The sequence below is a fragment of the Colias eurytheme genome, chromosome 30, assembly GCF_061535395.1.
Source record: "Colias eurytheme isolate Ceu_HAF_F1 chromosome 30, ilColEury1 Martin Lab GWU primary, whole genome shotgun sequence".
NCBI lineage: Eukaryota > Metazoa > Arthropoda > Insecta > Lepidoptera > Pieridae > Colias > Colias eurytheme.
In genome coordinates, this window is record NC_143009.1 from 713,836 (window position 1) to 736,634 (window position 22,799).

A 22,799-nucleotide genomic window follows, 5' to 3' on the forward strand; every position below is an offset into this window, starting at 1 on the left:
GATCTGGAGATCGCGTCTTCTTAGAAATAATTAGGGATGTCGTCGCGACGGTTGAGTGGACGATTCTCCGTAATCACTTCCTTACAAATCATAACTATTACAACAAAGTGGATACATTGTTGCAAGTATTAATATTTAGGTAAACTACTAAAATATGGATTCAGCGGGTTTTGCATGTATAACTAGATAATCAACACAACATACTATAAATATATTTAAACAAATATTTCGGGACAATTTTCACACACGGCACGATCTGATCCCATACTAAGCTTTCACTTGTGTTATGGAAACCAGATGGCTGATAAACGTAAACATATATAATTTTAAATAAATACTTATATAGATAATTAACACCCAGACACAGAGCAAACATCTATGTTCATCACACAAATATTTGCCCCGAGTGGGAACCGAATCCAAGACCTCAGCAGAATAAAGCTTGCAGAATAAAAAAAAGCGAGTAGTTACGAACGGTATTGCCATGAGTATGCGCCTAAAGTAGTGTTACTTCAATAAAAACACTAAAAATAAATAAAAAATCTATTATTTTAACAAAAATACTCACTCCTATCGTCATGGTGTATCGGTAGCGAAGCTAGAGACGCTCCGTCCCATGTGCATATACTTGTTGGCGATAGTTGGGCCACACCTGCAAATCAAATCAAATCAAATATTAATATATTTATTTATTTATGATTTTCCAACAAAAGATACAGTCTATATTATGGTACATAGCGAATTAATGGAATACAATATGGTCTACTGCACTTTTAATAACAGGAAAATACAACATTACATTTAAGTTAGGTACAATTTGCCAAAAAATAATATATATACATAATTTTAAACTAAATTTTTATATAATAATAATTTTATAAATTGAATCGATTTGAATTAAGAAAAATTAAAACCAAAGGAAATTGAATAGGATGAAATCAAAGTGGAAAGAATCGAATTAAATCAATGCTAATTCAAATCTAATAAAATTCAAATCAAATCAAGAAAAAAATGACTACGTGAAATTGAATCGATTCAAATTTATTTACAACCGAATCGAATAAGGGTATGTTGAAATTCAATCTAATAGAATCAAATCGAGATAAATCAAATTAAAATTCAAATTATATGAAATTATTTATTTAACACTTTACTGTGCTGGAAAACAAGTACATAAAGGTAACAATATAACATTTAACGAAGCACAAAGGGAGGCCTTATCACAGTACAGACACCTCTGCCAGGCAACCACAATAAGTTTCACTTTTTAACCTTCCTAACTTATTGAATCAAATCAAACGTAAGTGGAATTAAATTGAATCAAAGCAAATTGAAATCAAATCAAATAAAACTAAATCAATAAATTGTAATATTATGATCGATATGTAATTTTTAATTAGATACAGTGGTTCTTGGTGAATATTTAAGTATATAATTTGTCAAAGTTTCTACAAAACCACACCCCGGACACTCCATACAAAATTATCGTTTTGACAGTCACTCTGTAGAGACTGCAAATGTGTGTGTTAACCACAGACATAGATAGACTACGCAAGTACCGCGATCTGTATGAAAACCAAGCGTGTCATATTTTTTGTACTGACCTTGACGCGTTATGACGTCACGAGCGCTTTTTAGTGATGGTAATTTCATTTTACGCTAAATCGATTAGGACGCCACTCGCGCGGCGATTCTAGTATCGTCCTATCCCATCGAAGTAAATCGAAAGAAATCAGATCAAACTAGATCTATGTCTAAGAGGAAATTAAATAAATGAATCGTAATCGATTACTAAATCGATTCAAGACAGAAAAATGATAATTACCATAGACAGAGGAATGATAAAATAAATTTATAAACCTTTTAATATTCTTACAAGTAAACTAATGTGTTTTAGCTTTTTCTTACATATGCCCATTGAGTTACCGTGTACTACGTACTAGAGAGGCCATCGAAAGAAAGTAATGAAACTGTCAATCAATCAATCTTTATGTCCCGTTGCATCAATCCATTTTTCTTTTATGTTCGGGTTACTTGGAAAACTGAAAAAACAAACATAGTCTAAGCAATAAGGAGTTTTGACAAAAAAAATCTATGCCTTTTTTTCTGAAAAATTGCTCCTTCAAATTATCATTTTTCTGTTCGATTATAAAATCGATTAGAATCGAGAACTGTTGCATCAAATGAACATCACTAACCACAAAATTGGACAGAAAAATGAGAACAGAAAAATGAGAAGACGCTATTCATTGCTTGTTATCATATGACTCGATCTTTACCGTGCCAAGTAAAAGCCGCAATGTATTCCGAATCATTTCGTATGATTTGGTATCCGTGTTTGTCACGATCGTTTTCCACAGATATTCTTTATTTGATTTTAAAATAAATAGTGCATATTCTGATTAGAAAATTACTTACCGGTGGAAGGAAACATCTCTGCTAACTCGGCCACTCACAGCTGTGGAGTTTCTACAGTTTATAACGGCGTAATTCGGCATTTTACTTTATTCAGCTTCACGTCTTTCCTTGGCGAACTGCAAGCGCGGATTGAGTGTAGGCCAGCGTCAAGTAAGTTTCATAATCTTAGTTTGGACACGGGAAGTACATACACTCGCTTAGTCTATCTTGATACATGTCTGTGGTGTTAACGCTTTATGGTTGGCACATTTGTGACTAGCGTAAAAAAAATTCGCGTTTTTCTGATGAAATACATCCGTAAACAGCACAATATCTAACTATTTTCTACGAAAAACGATAATCACAAATCCAAAATAATAAAATTACTTTAAGTCAATTTGATTAATGTTGTCAATCTTCGTTGCGTATCGTCCCTGTAGAAAAATGTGGCCCATTTTAATCACGATCGTGCGGGGTGAGGTAAGTGTTTAATTTAGGCGGGAGGCGGAGAGTGTCCGTTCTGTAGCGTCTAGCTACTATTATGTATTCTGTGGCTACAGGTTGGAGTAACCACAAATGAACACTTGCGTACACGAGCGCCTCATTTGAATAAAGGCTTTTAATAAATAGCGTAAGAGACTCCGATTTTTTGTTAATAAAAAATAGTCGTCTATCTAAGCACTACGAGTCGAAATGCACCTATGCAGGCAAAGTGATTTTTTTAAGTTGTGAAGAAGATTTACGGGAAACTTTCGTATTTATAACGTTACTTTTTAAGAATTATATCCAAATATAGTATGTATTATGTATTCTGTGACAAAAGCTAGTAAATAAATATAATACTCACTCAAAGTATCCTCATTGCTAGAAATGCTTGTCGTCGAATGATGATGGTCGTGCGATCGGCGAGATATTTTAACCGGTTTAACCGATAGCTCTGGGTATTTTCGGGGCTGGAAGAATTAATAATTATTATAAAATAAAATAAAAAAATAAAATAAAAATAAAAAAAAAAACCTTTTATTTCAGCACACCTTTGGATAGTTTTACAATATTTGTGTTAGTTACAATTTGTAAAAATTAAAAAAAATTAAATTTAAATTTGACAGTTATACAAATACTATAATAAATAATTATTATAGGAATTATTAATTAATAAATAAATAATTGAATAGTAAATATTCAGAATACAACTATACAACAGTCTCTCTATTGTATCTCTCTAAGAGAGATAATAATGTAAGACAATTTTTTGACGTGACAACGTCTTATAATTCGATATAGCCGGCTGCACGCACGAAAAAACATGACTCATGCGGCGTTACCTCGCTCTGAGGCGTTCCATGTAAGGCTTGAAGTGCGAGCGAGAGCGCGGAACGAGCGACAAAGAAGCACAATCGGACGTTGTCACGTTCAACTATCGTCAGTAAACCGACTTTACAGACAACCAATTTTTAATTTAATTTTTTAGCCTAAAAATCTAAACTAATTTTATAAAGCCGAAGAGTTTGATTGTTTGTTTGCTTGATCACGTTGATCTCAAAATCGAAAAATTATTTCAAAGTTAGCTAGCCCATTTATTGAGGAAGGCTATATATCGTCAAAACAGAGGAAAACAAGCTTAATTGCCAAACAAAAACTTATACTCGGATTTTTAATTAGATAAAGTAAACTGACAGCAGCTAATGTCACTTTATAAAATAATGTTGCCACATTTAAAGTAATAGTGAGGAATTCAGTTCTCATTCAATCAGATGAATGAACAATGAGTGTGAATAGTTCATCATTTCAAACTATAAAATAATATTATTTCTAATTATAATATATAAAGCTATTTAGGATATAAGTTACTAGTTGAATGTAAATAAAAAATGTGATAATCATTTTTTTATTTTTATTTTTACGCTGTCTACGTTATTGTTTTTGTAATTTTTTCGTTAATTGTAATTCATTACGTTGCGTTTGTTGTCATTGTTGTGTTTATTTAATGATATATTGTTACACACACAGAACAGTAAAGTAGATAGAAGTGTGATGTGGGCGTGGCCCACGTGTCAATGATAAGTTTAGATCACCTAACTTGCTCTCAGTTGTGCGCAGAAAAATATTCGAGTCGGTTGTCAGCTGTCAAACCTTTTTTCCATATTTATTCATTAATTAGGACGTGTTGTTCGGTATAAAGAGTGCAAAAATGATAGCAGACGAAATAATATCAGCAATGAAGGCATTTCATACCGTCGGTAAGTCTTATTTTAATTTATTTTAATTATATTTTATGTTATAACTTCGCTTGTCGTAATTTGTCAAAATTGTATACAAATATCTAGTCAAAATGAACCTTAATCCATAAGAAATTAGTACTATTATAGATTGAACAGCAAACAAGACTTTCTGGAATATTATTGCAATAAACAAACGAATGTCGCTTTAGTGATGCTTGTGGTGCATATCGACAGTATCGATACTTTAGAAAAGACAAACATTATAAATATTAAATTTTATTTTATTTTTCCTTAGCTTTCATTTGTCTAATTTATTTATAGATTTCCCAAAGAGGCTAATTTAAAAGAGAAATGGATAAATGCAACGTGACGAGTTAACTGGATGCCGAACAGTACTAAGCGGTCTAACAAAGGCCACCGATACATCAAACCTACAGCAGTTCCAAGATTTAAAATAATGCATATTTTCTGTTTGTATTTTGTAAATATAGATTTATACTATTCTATTCCGTTTTTTATTTAATAATAATAATATAAAAATACGTACTTAGTAGTAATAAACATACTCCAAAATGTGACGCATTATACTATACTCATATAAAAGAAAGAAAAAAAAATACACAAAAAATATTTATTTGTGAATTATCGATAACAAGGCTGACATCCCTCAGAGCATAGCATCAGATAAATATCAAGTTAATGTCATTAATGTTGAGTGACACAAATTTCAACCTTATCTCTATGTGTTGCGTTTCAAATTTATATCTATTGAAAACTAACGCCCTCTGTTGTGGAGTAGCTGAATGTTTTCGAATTTGGAATTTCTGTGCAATGAGAAACAAAACAGCTAATATACCTAGGGATGTTATACTAAAATAAACCGTAACATGGTGCGTTAGGGTACATATTGAAATGCTGAATTTATAACCTAAGTCAGTTTTTACTCAAATTAAGCTGTCCAATCAAAGGCATAGTTTACTTGTAGTGTACTGTATAACTATCGGTTTAAATGTGTGGGTTTGGCGACACTGGTTTTCATACTAATTAGACATTACAGCACTTCTATATGTTTTTACTGTTCTGTGGTTACACACTAAATATTCACTATACGATCGATTCAATTTCATTCATTCCCGTTTTTCAATCATTCACTTCGTGACAACGCTATTTTTATTTCATCAAAAACTGACAACACAGTAAACGTCAGTTTACTTTGTCTAATTAAAAATCCGACTATAGACTAACTTAAAAGGTACATAAGGCACTCGGTATATTTAGCCGTGATGTGGTAATATATACCGTGGGGCACAGCTAGTATATAAGAATTTGTTATGATAGAGCTAGCGCGCACGAGCAACTTTGTCTCCGCAACTATTTTGTCTCTCCCATCAATTTGTATGGGGAGTTGCGTCGCTACGTGCGCGCACTTTCATACTAGCCCATGGGTGGGAGAGACAAAATAGTTGCGGAGACAAAATAGTTGCGGAGACAAAATAGATGCGGAGACAAAGTTGCTCGTGCGCGCTCGCTCTTAAAGATAGTACAGTTTTGTAAGAAATTTTTATTCGATCACATCAAATCGGCTAAACAGATCTAGATAAAAATTGGCAGGGAAATACTAGACTAGCACAATCAACATTATTAATAACTAGCGGTCCGCCCCGGCTTCGCCCGTGGTACATGTTTACGTTTTCTCTACATAAGAACCATCCTCGTACTTCAAGGAATATAATAAAAAAAGAATTATCGAAATCGGTTCAGCCGTTCTCGAGTTATGCGCTTACCAACACATTTTGCGATTCATTTTTATATATAAGACTAGCTGGTGCGTTGTGCGCGGGCTGCAAGCAGCCCGCGAGCCCCTTTTGCCCCTGGGTTGAAGCAATAGGGCAGTCATTTAAAAATGCATCAAAATCCCCCGTCAATTTGTTATTATTTGCCAACAGCGATTCCACAGTCAATCGGAAGTGCTTATAAATTCCCAATTCAAATATTTTCTATTTTGAAATGCTGTGGACCTTCGAGGGTGCGTGGTGCGCGGGCAGCAAGCAGCCCGCGGCGCCGTCTTTTGCCGTTGCTATTCAATTACCCTTCCTACTATGGAAATTTCCATACAAAATTTTCGAAAAAAAAAATTTCGCTTCTTACCAAAAATTTTTATATGCCTGGAAGCGGACCAGGTTTTGAAGCATTTTTTACTTCGGCGACCCCGACCTACCTGCCACCGGTTTAGAGAGCCGTTGAATTTCGTGATGTATGGAAAATGGAAACCGAGGGTCGGAGAGAAATTCTGAGTATGCAGTTTTGTGAATATGGCCGATAAGAGCACAAAAGTCAATTTTTAGACCCATCGTAAAGTAACCGGCGCCACCATCTTGCTTTGAAAAATTGGCCATTTTTGAAAAAAAAATGGCGTCCAATTTGAAATTTCTCCATTGCCCTGGTAGCGCCCCATCTTCCTGATCATTTTTTAGTTCTACACCCCCCACCTATCTCGCGCCGTTTTGGAGAGCCGTCGAATTTCGCGTTGTATGAAACTCGGAAACCAGCGATGGAAACTCGATGATGAGTATTCCAACGTAATGTGAGGCTCGATTAAAGCCCCTGTGCCAAGTTTCAGCTCGATCGGACCAGCGACGGCCATTTTAGCATTTGTATGGCGGCGGCCATTTTTTCCGCCATTTTGAATTTTTTTCACTATCTGTGGTAATTGCTCGAGGTCTACTACAAGTTTAGTTTGAGCACCCCAGATGTAGCTGCTACCGTTTGCGCGGGCCGTTGACCGTCTTCGCGAGATGAGGGAAAGTTTAAGATTTCGTATTTTTCTGGATATCCTGGGAGCTGGGCGAGTATTAATGCATCATTGGTGTATTTCTCCGTTGCGCCACCTCGTCTAAATTTACGTTTTTATGTTTGCGCCAAAAATGGAAAAATTCCAAAATCGAGCGTCCCACTACGGCTCCCTGGTAGCGTCCCAGGGTGGTGATCATTTTTAGTTCCGGGACCCCCCACTCAACTCGCACCGTTTCCGCGGGCCGTTGGATTTTACGTTGTATGGAAGTTGGAAACTGGGGCCCGGAGCCACTCGAACGGGGCACCGATCGATTGGCCGGCTCGAACAGAGCACGTGTGCCAAATTTGAGACGTAAGGATTCATAAACGGCGATTTTGGCAAAGTACGGCGGCCATCTTGTTTTCGCGAAAATCGCCATTTTTCCACCACCCCTGGTAATCGCCACCAGTTCCGAGCATTTTTTGTTCAGACACCCCCCCTCCAGGTATCACCGTTTTTGCGCACCTCCAGGGGTCCACTCGGTTTTCGAAGATGATCGAGATCGCTATATTTTTCCGGTGGTCACTGGGAGCACCTCTACACGATCACGTCGAAATCCCCCCAACTTTCCCCGTAGTTTCCGAGAAACCCGATGTCAGTGAGTCAGTCAGTGAGTGGTAGTGTAGCTTTATATATATATGATTAAATACTGTACAAACTGGCCTTTCTTAAACTAACCAAAACAAGATTAAAAACTCGAATTTTCCATACTAAAAACCAAATTATTTTAACAAAGAATACTCACAAACTTAGGCGTAGGTTTGGCGGGGGGTCGGGGTTCGATTTCCAGACTTTTCGCGTACAAATAATTTGTTACTTCGTTGTCGTCCATGCCGGGGAACGGGTCTAGTGTTTCTAGAAACATCTGTAATTGAAAATAAAGATATTTATAGAAATATATTATAGTGGTGGGGTAAATCCTATCCTACTAATATTATAAATGCGAAGGATTGTGAGGATGTGTGTGTTTGTTACTCTTTCACGCAAATACTACTGAACCGATTACAATGAAATTAAGCACACATATAGAGGGTAACTTGGATTAACACATAGGATAGGTTTTATCCCGGAAATCCCACGGGAACGGGTACTATGCGGGTTTTTCTTTGAAAACGCGGGCGAAGCCGCGGGCGGAAGTAATAAAATATTGAGCAGTTTGTAATACATTTTTTGAAAGAATATTACTATCTTTATACTAGTATTAAGCGACTTCTTTGGGGTATAGTTCCTTGTCTAACAGAAAAATAATAATTAATCGTAACTTTTGTTTTACTCTAGCAAGTCGTCGACCACAAATATTTATAAATTTCATCAAATGCCATAAAAATTATCCCTTTGATTATGTCAGCTATGCAAATTCACCACATTTGAACCCGTTTTATTCTTTCTCTTTGCCCTTACATGTTTTATGCAATAATTAAATTATTTCAAACTCGAACATTTATTTATACAATTAGACTTCTTCTAGAAGCACTTTTGAAACGTCATTACATATTTTTAACATTTACCACCGATTCGGAAAGCAGTATCTACGGAGAAGAACCGGCAAGAAACTCCATAGTTGCTCTTTTAAATCATGTCAGTTTTACAATTTAACTTACAAAATACGTAAGTAACATCACATATTATAATAATATGCCAAAGAACTGTCCTGTGGTTTTTACGCGACAACCCTCCATTTATCTATACAAATATTATAAAGAGGAAAGGTTTGATTTTTTGTTTGTTTGTTTGTTTGTATGAATTGAATAGGCTCCGAAACTACTTGGCAGATTTGAAAAATTCTTTCACTGTTGGAAAGCTACATCATTTCTGAGTGACATAGGCTAGGTTTTATCCCGGAAATCCCACGGGAACGGGAACTATGCGGGTTTTTTTTGAAAACGCGGGCGAAGCCGCAGGCGGAAAGCTAGTTTTACATATTTATTTATTTACTTACCCTAGTCCTCGGTTCCACGGTAAGACAGTAAGGCTGATTCTGGTATTGCTGTATCTCTCCAGTGATCTCCGCTACTTTTCTTCTTTTAGAGAAGTTAATTAGTTGAGAGTTCGGTAAGTAATCTGAAATAAATTTGTTGAAAAAGTTGCGACTTTGAAATAGTTCGGAAAGTTATTCAAAAAGTTGCGACTTTGAAATAGTTCGGAAAGTTAAATAGTTCTGTAGATAATAAAGTTATTCAAAAAGTTTGAATTTTGAAATAATTTGGAAGATTATAAAGTTGTGACATTGAAATAGTTCAAAAGAATTAGATATTATATTTGCTATCATGTAAAAATTAATAAATAGAACGTTTGATTTTCAAAATAAATTGTCTGTGTATTATTATAATACTAGCGGTCCGCCCCGGCTTCGCCCGTGGTACATATTTACGTTTTCTCTACATAAAAACCATCCTCGTACTTCAAGGAATGTATTAAAAAAAGAATTATCGAAATCGGTTCAGCCGTTCTCGAGTTATGCGCTTACCAACACATTTTGCGATTCATTTTTATATATAAGATTTAGCTCCGTTGTACGTATTTTTTATATTAAAATTCAAATCGTATTTAGCTGTATGTTGTGAGTTTGCCGTTTGTTATGAGATTGCTTTTATTGTGTGTGTGCTATGCGTTGTTAGTTTGCTGTATTTCTGTGTTTGTGTGTATGTATATCTGTCTCACCCAGATTGCCCTCCTCAATGTGCAGTATGTTCGTCAGGTAGATGCCACAGAACGGCACGCACGGCGGGTTGATGCTGCGCAATCGCTCTTGATAGCGTTTGAAGTGGTCCGAGTTTAGCAAACGGAATTGTTCCAAAGAACGTAGTAATCGGAGCGGAACCAGCTGGAAAAGATGTTTTATTTTATTTTATTTATTTATTAAGCTATTGCATAGCTTCTATCGCGGGCCTTGAGCGCGGGGACCGAATCCAGAAATTCCGTAACGAAAAACCTCACGCTCCCCACGGGGACGGGCGCGGAGGTGTGGCTTGAAGGCATAGCATGCAATAGCTTTACCGCGGCAGTCCCCGAGTGACAAACGTCTTTTTTTAAGCTTTTTATTGTGCTGCCAAAATACAAACAATACAAACAAAACTTATTATTTCTATTCTTCGTTTTACTGTGCGTAAAAATGGTAAAAGTTATAGGTATATGTCTGCACTTTTATCGTGATTTTACTTCAAACCAAGTTTTTTAGTGTTATGACACTTTTAGCTCTTTTTTAAAACTTTTACCCCACTATTTATAGTCTGACAACACTCTTCCTAATTTCTTATCGTATTGAAATTCTTTTGCGTCATTTTTATCATGGCATAACACTAACTTTTACCCCGCTTTTTCGTGTTTAGACACTTTTTATCATATAACAACACTTTTACCCTCCTTTTATCTGTGTTTTGACACTTTTTATATCGTCATAACACTTTTACCCCATTTTTCAGTGTTTTCCCTAGTTTTGACCATTTTTTCCCCGTGTTTTAACACCTTTCTCCCCACTTTTTACCCCCCACTCACCTGAAAAGTGTTCCTCAATCTATGCACACTAGCACTTCCACAAGCAGCCACTACAGCGAGCACTCCGTTAAAGTTATTCAAGTCACGAAGACAAAGTGCCAATTCTAGAAAGCGACAAACGACACCGGCTCGTTCTTCCACGTTTTCAGACTCGACTATCCATTTTTCCATCCACCGTGTGAACTGTGAATGTGAATAATAAAAAAAATGTGTGCGTGTACTAGTGTACACACGTAAGAAGTGAAACTTCTTTATGACCTATTTTTCAAAAAATAATTTACTATATGCAATTTTACAGAAATACGTCGAATCAAGATGGCGCGTAACGGAAAAATGTCACGCGTAACGGTAAAATGTTACACTAAATTTTTTTCCAACCCCGATAAAGAAGTTTCACTTCAATAAATTATTAGTTTTGTGTCTTTTATAGCACAAACACTTGTTTTTTTTTTTACAATAGACACTTTTTGCGGCTTTAATTAGAAGTATTAAGTGAAAATGCGGTGTTAATATCAAAATAAACGTAGTAGACAAATAAACGTTTTTTTGCGTTAAATACTTCATATTTTGTGCCATTTTTGTGGCTGTAATTGCTAGTTAACTTGATAACTTCACAGTGTTTTTATTAGTCTGAAAATAACATCTGACATTTAAAACTTAAGCAAAATTTTAAACAAACAATATTGTAATAAACTATGCAAATTTTCTAAAAAAAAGCTTTTCAATTTAAGAGTTACATATTTTAAACATAGTGCTTAAAAATTGAAAAAAAAAAAACATTGTTATCATTGATAAACAATATCAGTTCAAAAATATAATTGTTAAAAGAAAAATACAATACATACAAATTCACGACCAACGTCATCTTTAGTTAATAAAAATAACACTCACATTTGTCGTATGTTTGATAATTTTCAATAAATTGGGGCTCGTCTTCTCTTTGTCCTTTTTAGTCCACACAGCTCCGACTAGCTCTGACGGTTTCACCTGAAAATATTAAATAACTTTTAAGACAACGAAGCTTTTTATTTTTATTTATTTATTTATTTATTAGACAGACATTACAGTAACAAGTACAAAATAAATCAGATCTTAGACTAAGTTACTTACATGCCACTGACCAACACAAGTATGTGTGTTCAGCTAAATATTATTTAACTCGCTCTTTAAACTATTTAGGGCCGATTTTTCAATCGCGAGATAAATAGTCTAATAACTACCCCTCGAATAGATTTATTCAATTATTTATCTAACTCATAACGGCTCGCCTATTTTTCAATCGTGATTTATTTGATGAATAACTATCTGACCAAATATTTCCATATTGGCAGCACTGCTCTCGGAGTGGCGAAACAAACATATTAAATTAGTCAGGATAGAGCGGGATAGAGTCAACTCTTGCAATTTGTCAACAACCGTCATTATGACTCACGTCAGGAGTGCATTTTAGTTTGTCTTGTATTGCTCTTGTCTTCTATGATTCTTGATTGTTGTTTTGATTCGAGTAAAGAGTTTGGTTAAATTTGTGTTTCAATTTATATATTTTACGATAGAAACGACATACTTAAAGGCAGCGTTCGGCAAATTTTCAATGGCATGGTCATCAGTACTATCAAAAACATCAATTTCAATATGATTTTAATTGATAATAATTATATAGAAAGAGGTTTCATTGTTAATAATTCTACGCTCTATGTTATGACATACGAAAATATCCCAAATTTGACGCGTCAGTTGTCAACTCAAACGCCTAACCGTCGAATAGCGCGCTATCTGGCCGTTGGAGCGGCAAATAGATTTATTCCTCAAATAACGTAGTTATTCGATAGATAAGTCCTATTCGTCTATTGAAAAATTAAATATTTTGTTAACTGAAGAATAAAGTCTATCTAGCTGTTTATCTGGGCATTGAAAAATCGGCCCTTAGGGCTAATTTTTCAATCCTTGGTTAAAACTTATTCATCGAATAACGTTTTAAACTACCATTTCAAAAATGTATTCTAATTGTCCGTATTTGACAGTTTTTAGGTGACATTTTAATATGTTCGTGTAATACTTTACTGGACGGATATATTTCGTGAGCTGTTACATTTATTAGATTTGGAAACTTATTATGTATTCTTAATTATTTAGTCATTGAGACCATATCAGCGATAAGGCCGCCTACTGTACATTATATTGTTAAGTTTGTAAAATGTATTCTATGTAAAAAAAAAAGCCGGGTTGCACTGGGGGAGTGCCGGCAGAAGTGAAAACTTGATTATTAACGTTGAGCATGTTTGATATTTTGGAATGGTATCCGTCTTACGCTTTTTCGATCAGGTCACGTGTCCTGACGCGAGTTTAACATTTTATACCCATTACAGAAAAAGTGCTCAACGCCGCAAAACAAGTTTTCACTTCAATAAAGTATTTTTTATTCATTCACTCACCTGTCTGTACAACTGGAACTCCAGTAACGTCAATTGTCTGGCCAACTCCAAAGGGTGTAAAGCCAGAGGATGCCAGCGATATCGGTCCGTGTCGGCGAGATGTCGGCAAGGGGCGGGGGGCAAACGGTCAAACACGTGCGCTACGCCCTCTGTGTCGTTGCCGCATTGACTCTGATAATGAAGTGGGTTTTTTAGAAAAAACCGACAGAGAGAAAATAATAACATAACTGCGTAGTTTATTTGAGACAGATTGAAAGAGAAAGCAATAAAACCCCTCAGAACATGTTTTCATAAAAAAGTATAACTAAATAAAATGTTAGAACGCAAAATTCTTTAGTTTCTTAAATTTAAAAATTCAAATTATATTTATTTGCAAGATAAGTGTTTACACAAATAACTTATAAATAAAATATTACGTATTATCTTTTTTTTTACCTATCTTTTTTTCGTTTCCTTACCTTTCTCTGCACAATCTTAAGCACGCTTTGCACCCATTTCTTCATAGGTTTCCCGTCTACCGACTCTAGGAATTCTTTCAATTTATCGAGCAACGCCGGGTCACGTTCAAAGTCGTAGAAATGTTGGTCCACCCAATGTCTTAGTACGTTTATCACTCTGTTGGAAGAAATATTAATGTTTTAATCTATACTAATATTATAAAGCTTAAGAGTTTGTTTATTTGAACGCGGTAATCTCAGTAACTACTGGTCCGATTTGAAAAAACTCTTTCGGTGTTAGATAGCCCATTTATCGAGGAAAGTTATTATCATCACGCTAAGACCAACAGGAGCGGAACAATGCGGGTAAAACCGCGGCGGACAGTATTATATAGATACACCAGCGGTCCACCCCAGCTTCGCCCGTGGTACCTACATGTTTAAACTATCCTATCTCTCAAGTTGGATCGAACTGCACATGGTGTGCGAATTTTATTATAATCGGTTAAGTGGTTTAGGAGTCCATTGAGGACAAACATTGTGACACGAGATTTATATATATATTATTAATTAAGATATTATTACATATATAGATTATATAGATAAACTTACCGAAATTTTACAGGCTGCTGAAACTCTTTCCTATATCTCTTCCAGTCTTCTCTCGCCGTGTTTTTGCTAAGTTTCTCCGCGTCACTGCTCGCCGACATTTCTTCCACGCATTCCGCTGTAAGAGATAATAATAATTATTTATTAACGTGATAACGTTTTTAAAATCGTTTTAGTCGGGTGACATGTTCAGAAACTTGTGTCACACCAAAACCTCACGAGCGCGATCGCAGGTATAACGAGAGAGAGACGGACCGATCTCCCGTCTCATCTCGAGCGCTGCCACTGCATTATGTTATCACGTAAACATCTCGATCGTAAACCTACTTTACAAACAACCAATTTTTTTAAATGCTTTTTTTGACAATTTTTTATTTAAATGTGTCGAAAAGAAAACTTTTAAAAGTGTCTGTTTCATATTTTATTATTATTTTTTAACCACACAACATTCAAATGACAATCCCGCGCATTTTGACAGCTGTCATTGGCAATATGATTTTTTTTAAATATGTCGCGTTCACGTGAGCACGGATAATTAATATGGAAGAACAAAAAATATTCAAAATCAATGCTAATGTCTATCAATTAAACTAATCAACTAATATATTTTTCAAATTTCTTATGTAATTTACTGCAAAATCAACAATATTTTTTATAGTTTGTCTATCTCGGAATGTTGCTATTTCTTTGGGGTAATATTTTGAATATTACAACACATTTTATAGCATAAAGGTTTTATAGCCGAAAATTAATAAGATATATTAAAATTCAACCACAAAATCTGAATATCTATATTTTACCGTGCATGTGTTTGTCACTCAACTCCTGCCAAACAGCTGGATCGATTTTAACGAAACATTTACATTCACAATCCACAAGTAAAACCTATTAAACCAAACAAAACATATACATGTTGAATTTGATATTTTGCCATTCAAATGCTTTATAAATATAAATTTGAGAGAAAAAATTCGATCTTGAGGCGGGATTCGAACCTTTTTTTTTTTTTTTTTTTTTTTTATAGTGGGGAAATCTTCCAAAGACACCCACGGCCCCCGGGGAAGGAGCCGTGGGTTATGTCGGATTCTTACCGACTAAAACCCCACTGTGTTCCGTCGAGCCGCTTTAATGATGGGGCCGCGGGTATTTGTTGGAATTCTTCCGCGACCCCCTCGGCGGCAGCCCATCTCCAGGCCAGGCGCAAGCCAAGAACAGGAAAGGTAGTTTGCCTGCTCTTCCCTCCCGTTGCGGGATTCGAACCTGCCTCCTTCATGCCAAACCCTTAAATTTATAAAAAAAATCGATATTTCCTATACTACAGTATACATTACCGATATCCAGATCAAGATCCATGAGCGACGCGTGCGGACTGATGTCCTTTTTTGGCGTCTTGATCCTTGGGACTTGCGTGCGCAAATACATTTATATATAGATCATTTGATAGATCATTTTTTTACCAATAAATAAAGATATTCTTAAAAATACTTAATACAAGTTTACGGTTAATTTTATACGTTTTAATTGTAACAGTGTTTGTTTGTATGTGTGCGTGTGATTTTTCTTTATTTTTATGCAAATGAATACGTTCTACTATTTTGCGTGTGTAATCGTACTTTTATATTTGTGTGTAAGTGTAGTATCAATGCTTGTCACGTTTTCACATGTGTGTGTGTGTTCATGCACGCGTATCTATACAGGTAAATTAAATTGGAGAAATTTTTGCATATGTAGTGGTGTGTATATTACTCAGATCTTAGAGCGCGTTTCCACTATATCGTTCTGGCCTATACAAAAATGTTTCGATATCCTAACATTACTATTTAATTTTATACTTATTCCTAGCAACACTTTTGTTTTCAATAAAAACAAGTTTTTATTTGAAAGAAAATGGTTTTGACTTTATAAAAAAAATATATCATTCAATTTTACGTCCTTTAGCAAACGACAAGGCGACTAACGTGAAACAATAAAATATCGTGTCCATAATAATTTGTTTCATAATTAATATTTGACCATAATAATTACGAAACAAAACAAATAAATAAATCGTCACTTGATAGTGGAAAGTGGAAACACGCACAAAACCAGAATAAACCAGTTTACGCTGTCCGCAGGTGCCACGTGCAGTCGTTTGGTACCGTGAACATAAAGCACATTTCATTCAAAAATTATAATTATTATGTACGTAGTTTAATTGATAAATTTTGTATTTGTTGATTGTTGTTATTATTTGTTATTATTGTTATAATATTTGTTGAAGTGAATTACATGTCCCGCAGCCGGAGGCTCCAAATGAAAACTCAGATGTACTTAAAAACTACATTTAATAGCTAAAATGAGACTTTTACACCCATGTCTGCACGATGCAGACCGGAGTTAAAGAATGAATTTATACAGTTTAATAATTATAAAGACGTAAGCTTGGATGCTAACTAAGGGAAATCGCATCCACATTCTATTCCCGTGCGAACGGCGTATTCAGCAGTTTTGTATGAAGGCAGGGCCATAACTAGTGTTTAATTTGTGTGTAAGTGTTGTAACTTTATATTGTTAATTCAATATGGCTCCAGTGTTAAAACATGGTCGAGGCAAGCCTTTGACTTCTCAAACTAAAGAATTAAACTTTAAATGTCGTTTCTTTTTCAGGTTAGTAAATTTTTCATTTTAGTAACATTGTTAATGTAAAAGTTATATGTATGTTAAATGTGCAAATATTAAAATAAAGTCTCATCTTTTTCAGAGGAGAAACACATATAGTTTAATTTAAAATCCCTTATATATACAGGGTTACTTGTAAAACACCGGCAACCTCGCAGGACAAGATAGCTAACATCATAAGTAACAACATTTCGACTTTTGATAATTTGTTAGATTTTATTTTCATACAAAAATAAATATTCATTTAATTTTCCGTCTGAATATTATAAACTCTACGCCTCCCAAAAATTACGTAAACAAAAAGCGAACGAGAGGGGGAAGGGGGCGTCGCGTCGTCCATCCGATAATTAATAGAACATAGACTTACAAATGTAAGGAGAGTACAATAAAAGTTTAAAAAATCATTTAAAAATAATTTATTGCGTTATGCCAAAAGTCGTAGAACAAATGTTGTTACTTATGATGTTAGCTATCTTGTCCTGCGAGGTTGCTGGTGTTTTACAAGTAACCTGTATAAAATAAAAACTAAAAATAAAATGCTGTTTTATTTTATTTGCTGACCATACACTACTACAAACGCAAAAATTTCTCCAAGCTAATTTACCTGTACATGTGTGCGTGTTTATGTGTATGTCACATGTTTGTCTATCTGTCTGTCTATACTCACACGTCCTCGGCGCATCGTATACATCACTGGGCTCCGGTATACGGAATCTCTCCACTAATAACGCGAGAAGCTCGGCCGGGGAACAGAACGAGCGATACGTGGTTAGGAACGTTCTTACAAGGTTGAGATCCGCGTATATGTGGTAGGTTAGACGTTCGACTAGCTTTAGCAGTGTTGCACCCTGAAAAAAAAACATTTTTTGAAGTGAAAACTTGTTTAGCGGCGTTGAGCACTTTTTCTGTAATGGGTATAAAATGTTAAACTCGCGTCAGGACACGTGACCTGATCGAAAAAGCGTAAGACGGATACCATTCCAAAATATCAAACATGCTCAACGTTAATAATCAAGTTTTCACTTCTGCCGGCACTCCCCCAGTGCAACCCGGCTTTTTTTTTAATTTGACGTGACAACGTCTTATAATTCGATATAGCCGGCTGCACGCACGAAAAAACATGACTCATGCGGCGTTACCTCGCTCTGAGGCGTTCCATGTAAGGCTTGAAGTGCGAGCGAGAGCGCGGAACGAGCGACAAAGAAGCACAATCGGACGTTGTCACGTTCAACTATCGTCAGTAAACCGACTTTACAGACAACCAATTTTTTTTACCAACACGATACCCTTTTTTTGAGTATTATTCTTTATACAACGCATATCAAAACCATTTTTACTTCAAAATAATTTCAAACACATACAAAAAATATTTGAATTTGAATTTGAATTTAAAAAAAAACGTATTTTTACCTTAATCAAAGGCGTAGGTCCAGCCCTTTCTTCCAACACTATATTGTCAGGCGAATCCGGTTCGGCGAAACGATACAACGACACGGGCGGTAATTTTAACGGATGCCGCTTTTCTAGCTCTAATAGTATGCTGAAAATTGTAAAAAAATAAAATGTAAAATGTTGTAAAGTGTATGGAAATAATAATTAATTAGGACATGTGTACATTTTTTGAAAATATAATGAAAAGTACATTTAAGTGAGGTGTTTCAAGCAAAAAAGCAATTTTATTTTCTCACTTTTTGTAGAATTTGTTGCATTATATCAAGAAATAGAAAAGAAAATTATTAATTTATTATTTACTAGAGGTCCGCCCCGGCTTCGCCCGTGGTACATATTTCGCAATAAAAGGTAGCCTATGTCCTTTCTCGGGTATCAAAATATCTCCATACCAAATTTCATGCAAATTGGTTCAGTAGTTTAGGCGTGATTGAGTAACAGACAGACGGACAGAGTTACTTTCGCATTTATAATATTAGTATAGATTAATAATTTTTGTTTTTCTTTCAGCTTTTAAATATTAAGTTAAATGTTTATTGGTGTATGAAAATAAACATGTATTAATCATGACACTATGACGACATTTTGACGCTTCGAAGCAAGCAAAATAGTAATATAAAGTTTAATAATCTGATATGTATTTGTATACAAAAACTTAATTTTTTTGATAAATTAGACATTGGAATGGCACTAGTAGGCTCCCTGATGATTTAGATCATAGTGCTGAGTACTATGCGTGCCAACTAAGAATAGGACCGCGCTTGCTGCCAACTTCACACGAAAACTGTCAAATTAGTACTGGCAGCAAAAAATGTGCTAAAAAGAATTTTCATATAATTATTTTTTATTGTTCATGATTATATTTAATTATTGTATAATCGTTATATTCATTAAAAATACTATTTATTGAATTACACTGATGGATTATGGATAAATTAATTATACAGGTATGGAAACAGTATTCATAAAAAGTTAACATTTTCATGGTTAATGCTACTGGTCACGAACTAATAAAAAAACATAAGCCTCCCAAGAATTATGTAGTCGACAACATGTTTGCCTGCCACGGCCATGAAGTTTTGCGTTTGCCACCATATAATTGTGATCTCAATCCCATAGAATACATATGGCATTTAATAAAAAGGCGTGTAGCAGACAAAAATGTAAGCCAGTTAACCAGCCAGATTGAGGTTCTGACAAGAAAGGCTGTAGCTTCAATCACAGTAGATGACTGGAGACAGGAGGTAAATCATGTAAAAAGACTTGAAGCAAATTATGCTGAAATTGAGCGGCTCGAAGACGATGACTTCAGTTTCATTATAAATACAGGTAACTATAATTTTAGATATTTCTGAAAAAAAAAGTGAATAATAGAGTTTGATTTTAAATTAATCATGTTTTCTCTTATTACAGGCGGAGATAGCAGTGACAGCGACAGCAATGAAGATTCAGAATACGACGACGATGACGCTGTGTTATGTGGTGTAGAGGAAATAATATTATCCGATTGATAAAAACTGAAATAATATACTTATAAGTTTTTTTTATATACGTGCTTTTATTTTCAAATCCTATTCATTCATAATAAATTTGGCGTGAAATGTATTAGAAATACCAACAAAGCGTACATTAAATATTTAAACTGAATATAATTTCTTTATTGATTTTTTTGCACACCATACGCTTTGGTAATGAAGTTAGCGCGTATTGCTGAACAATATGGCGTCTTGACAGTCCTATTCTTATTTGGCACGCATAGTACCAGAATTTCATGCACTTTTCTACATAGACATGTATTTTTTCGATCCCATTTTTTCAATCAGTATCAAGCCCAGCAAAAGCTTCTATTGTGACTCCCGTAAACGTGAATATGGCGATATTCACGTTAACAGACTGCTTTTCACCACACCATTAACCAGTATCTATACTAATATTATAAAGCTTAAGAGTTTGTTTGTTTGTTTGAACGCGCTAATCTCAGGAACTACTGGTCCGATTTGAAAAATTCTTTCGGTGTTAGATAGCCCATTTATCGAGGAAGGCTATAGGCTATATATCATGACGCTAAGACCAACAGGAGCGGAGCAATGCGGGTGAAACCGCGCGGAACAGCTAGTCTTTTATAACTTAGGCGCGGGTCAAACACAAGCGGCGCGGGCGCGGGCGTGCCATAAGCGCACCTCTTGAATCTGTTTTGCACCACGTCCTTCTTATACATTTTGTATGAAAGAATTTTGGAAAGGCGTCGAGACCGCACGCCACGGTTGTGCCTTTCCAAAATTATTTCATACAAAATGCCAATAGCGCACCCTTTTTTTTTTTTTTGTGTGGTGTCTCTCAATGTTAGCCAGAAGGGCTTCTACATTTGAACGCGGACGCGGGGGTGAACTGAAGGTTCACCCTGGTAGCGACATGCACAAGGGCGTCCCCCCGCCACGGGGACCACGAACCTCGGCTTGAGCTGTCGCTTGAATGGAGGAGGCCAGAAGGGCCTTTTAAACGCCTATGACATCGAGGCATTTAAAAAGAGAATATACCTCCACCTTAAAAAGTCGGCAACACATCCTCGGACACGTCTGTAGATGCCTATGGGCTGTGGAATTGCTTACCATCATGCGATCCACATGCTCGTTTGCCTTCTTTCATATAAAAAAAAAAAAGGGCCCTAATCGGACGGGCGCTCACCCGGGTGTAATAGCGCACCCAATGCGAGCCGGCAGCGCGCCGCTTGTATATGTCCCGCGCCTTACGTTTCATGTCTATTACAACATACTTTACCTACTCCCCGCGCCATATTCACCCATTGAGATATACATATATGGAGACGACACCGCCTACATCACTTATGTTCCGCTCAACATACGCCACATGACGTATGTTGAGCGTTTTTTTTAATGGTTTTAAAGTGAAACGCATCAAATATGCCTTCGTGTGTGTTACGATATTGCACAAATAATACAAATAATACGGAAACGTGCAAAGGAATAACTTTCATCGGTAAGAACCTAACTAGATAATAATTTTTAAAACTTAGTTAGAGCAAAAAAATGGCGCACAGATTTTGTTCGTGGTGTCTCCTCCATACGTATAGTAATATTATCTCAATGTATTCACCTATCCGGACTTTTACCACCCAAACTCCTGCTCAGCACTTTCTAAAGCCAACTTTACCCCCCCCCCTCCCCCTCCACTCACCTATCCAAACTCCTGTCCAACATGGGTTTAGTGTTCAACATCACTAGATCACTCATCCAAGCCCGTTTCTCCGCTCTGGAGCCAGCGGCTAGTGCTACTGGCGCGCCAACACGTGGCACTAGCTCGAGTAGGTTGCCTAGTTCTGTGGGAATTGTATAAATTGGTTAGTTGAATGAAAATATATATTTATAGCTATAAAAATACAGAATACAAAATATACAAAACCATACAATACATATTAAATAAGCAAAAGACGACATTATCGCTAGGTAGTAATAACTTCTTTGGCATATTAATAATAATTAAAAAAATTATGTACTTAGATATAAGTTACATATTAAAAGAAGTCTAATTGAATAAATAAATGTTTGATTTGAGTTTGAGTTTAGTTTTGGGTGAAAATAGTGTAAATTCATTTTCAAATTCAGAATAGGACAAATTTATTAGTTTTGTATGAAAATAGTGCATACATAGTTGTCATATAAATAATAGCTATAGGAACTTGCCTAATTCTATTTAATTTTATAAATAATAGATTGTCTCCTTGGAACAATTTTATAGACGCCTTTATAATAGATTGCCTATTTTTGTGAAAATGGGGGATATCAATTAATTTTGTGTGGATATAGTGTGTAAATGATTAAGTATCGGAAAAACTTGCTCTTATATATTGCCTAATTCTGTAGGAATGGAAGAAATAAGTTTACTGTGGAAAAAATGTAGTTCTGGTGAAATAAATTAATTGTAGAAAATACCAGAATTAATCTTTGAACTCGGCTTTGAAGGTCTTAATTTAATTTAAATTAACGCACACGCGAACAAAGTCACAGGTAAAGCTAGCTATGTCTATATACCTTCACAATCAGGCCTGTCGACGATTTCCAATTTTCTTATATGTAGTTTCTCTTTTAGCTTCATTTGTTGAGGTCCGCCCGCCGCTGCGTTGCTATTCACTGCCACCTGGAAATATATTCATATTTTAAGATACTACATAATATAAAATTATTTTGAGCGAAAAACTAAACCTACTTCAGTTTTAGAAATAAACAATCACCCCAAAAAATCGTCCCAT

At 35.4% G+C, this 22,799-nt stretch overlaps 1 protein-coding gene and 1 long non-coding RNA gene across 2 annotated transcripts in view; one reads left to right on the forward strand and one right to left on the reverse strand.

Annotated features, from left to right (window-relative positions):
* The window catches only part of Sos (Son of sevenless guanine nucleotide exchange factor), a 45,973-nt gene that overhangs the window by 9,208 nt on the left and 13,966 nt on the right, over positions 1-22,799 (reverse strand). The window contains exons 12-25 of the mRNA XM_090118514.1: positions 22,582-22,687; positions 21,728-21,869; positions 18,494-18,623; positions 17,751-17,931; positions 14,429-14,543; positions 13,838-13,994; positions 13,380-13,550; positions 11,839-11,934; positions 10,948-11,130; positions 10,114-10,276; positions 9,392-9,513; positions 8,198-8,317; positions 3,245-3,350; positions 569-652 (exon numbers count right to left, since the gene is read on the reverse strand). Of these exons, the coding sequence (XP_089974640.1) occupies positions 569-652; positions 3,245-3,350; positions 8,198-8,317; positions 9,392-9,513; positions 10,114-10,276; positions 10,948-11,130; positions 11,839-11,934; positions 13,380-13,550; positions 13,838-13,994; positions 14,429-14,543; positions 17,751-17,931; positions 18,494-18,623; positions 21,728-21,869; positions 22,582-22,687 (1,876 nt within the window). The remainder of the gene's footprint in view (positions 1-568; positions 653-3,244; positions 3,351-8,197; positions 8,318-9,391; positions 9,514-10,113; positions 10,277-10,947; positions 11,131-11,838; positions 11,935-13,379; positions 13,551-13,837; positions 13,995-14,428; positions 14,544-17,750; positions 17,932-18,493; positions 18,624-21,727; positions 21,870-22,581; positions 22,688-22,799) is intronic.
* Positions 4,395-5,125, forward strand: LOC149895664 (uncharacterized). Its single transcript, XR_016458450.1, has 2 exons — positions 4,395-4,637; positions 4,941-5,125. It is a non-coding gene; the product is annotated as an uncharacterized LOC149895664 (long non-coding RNA).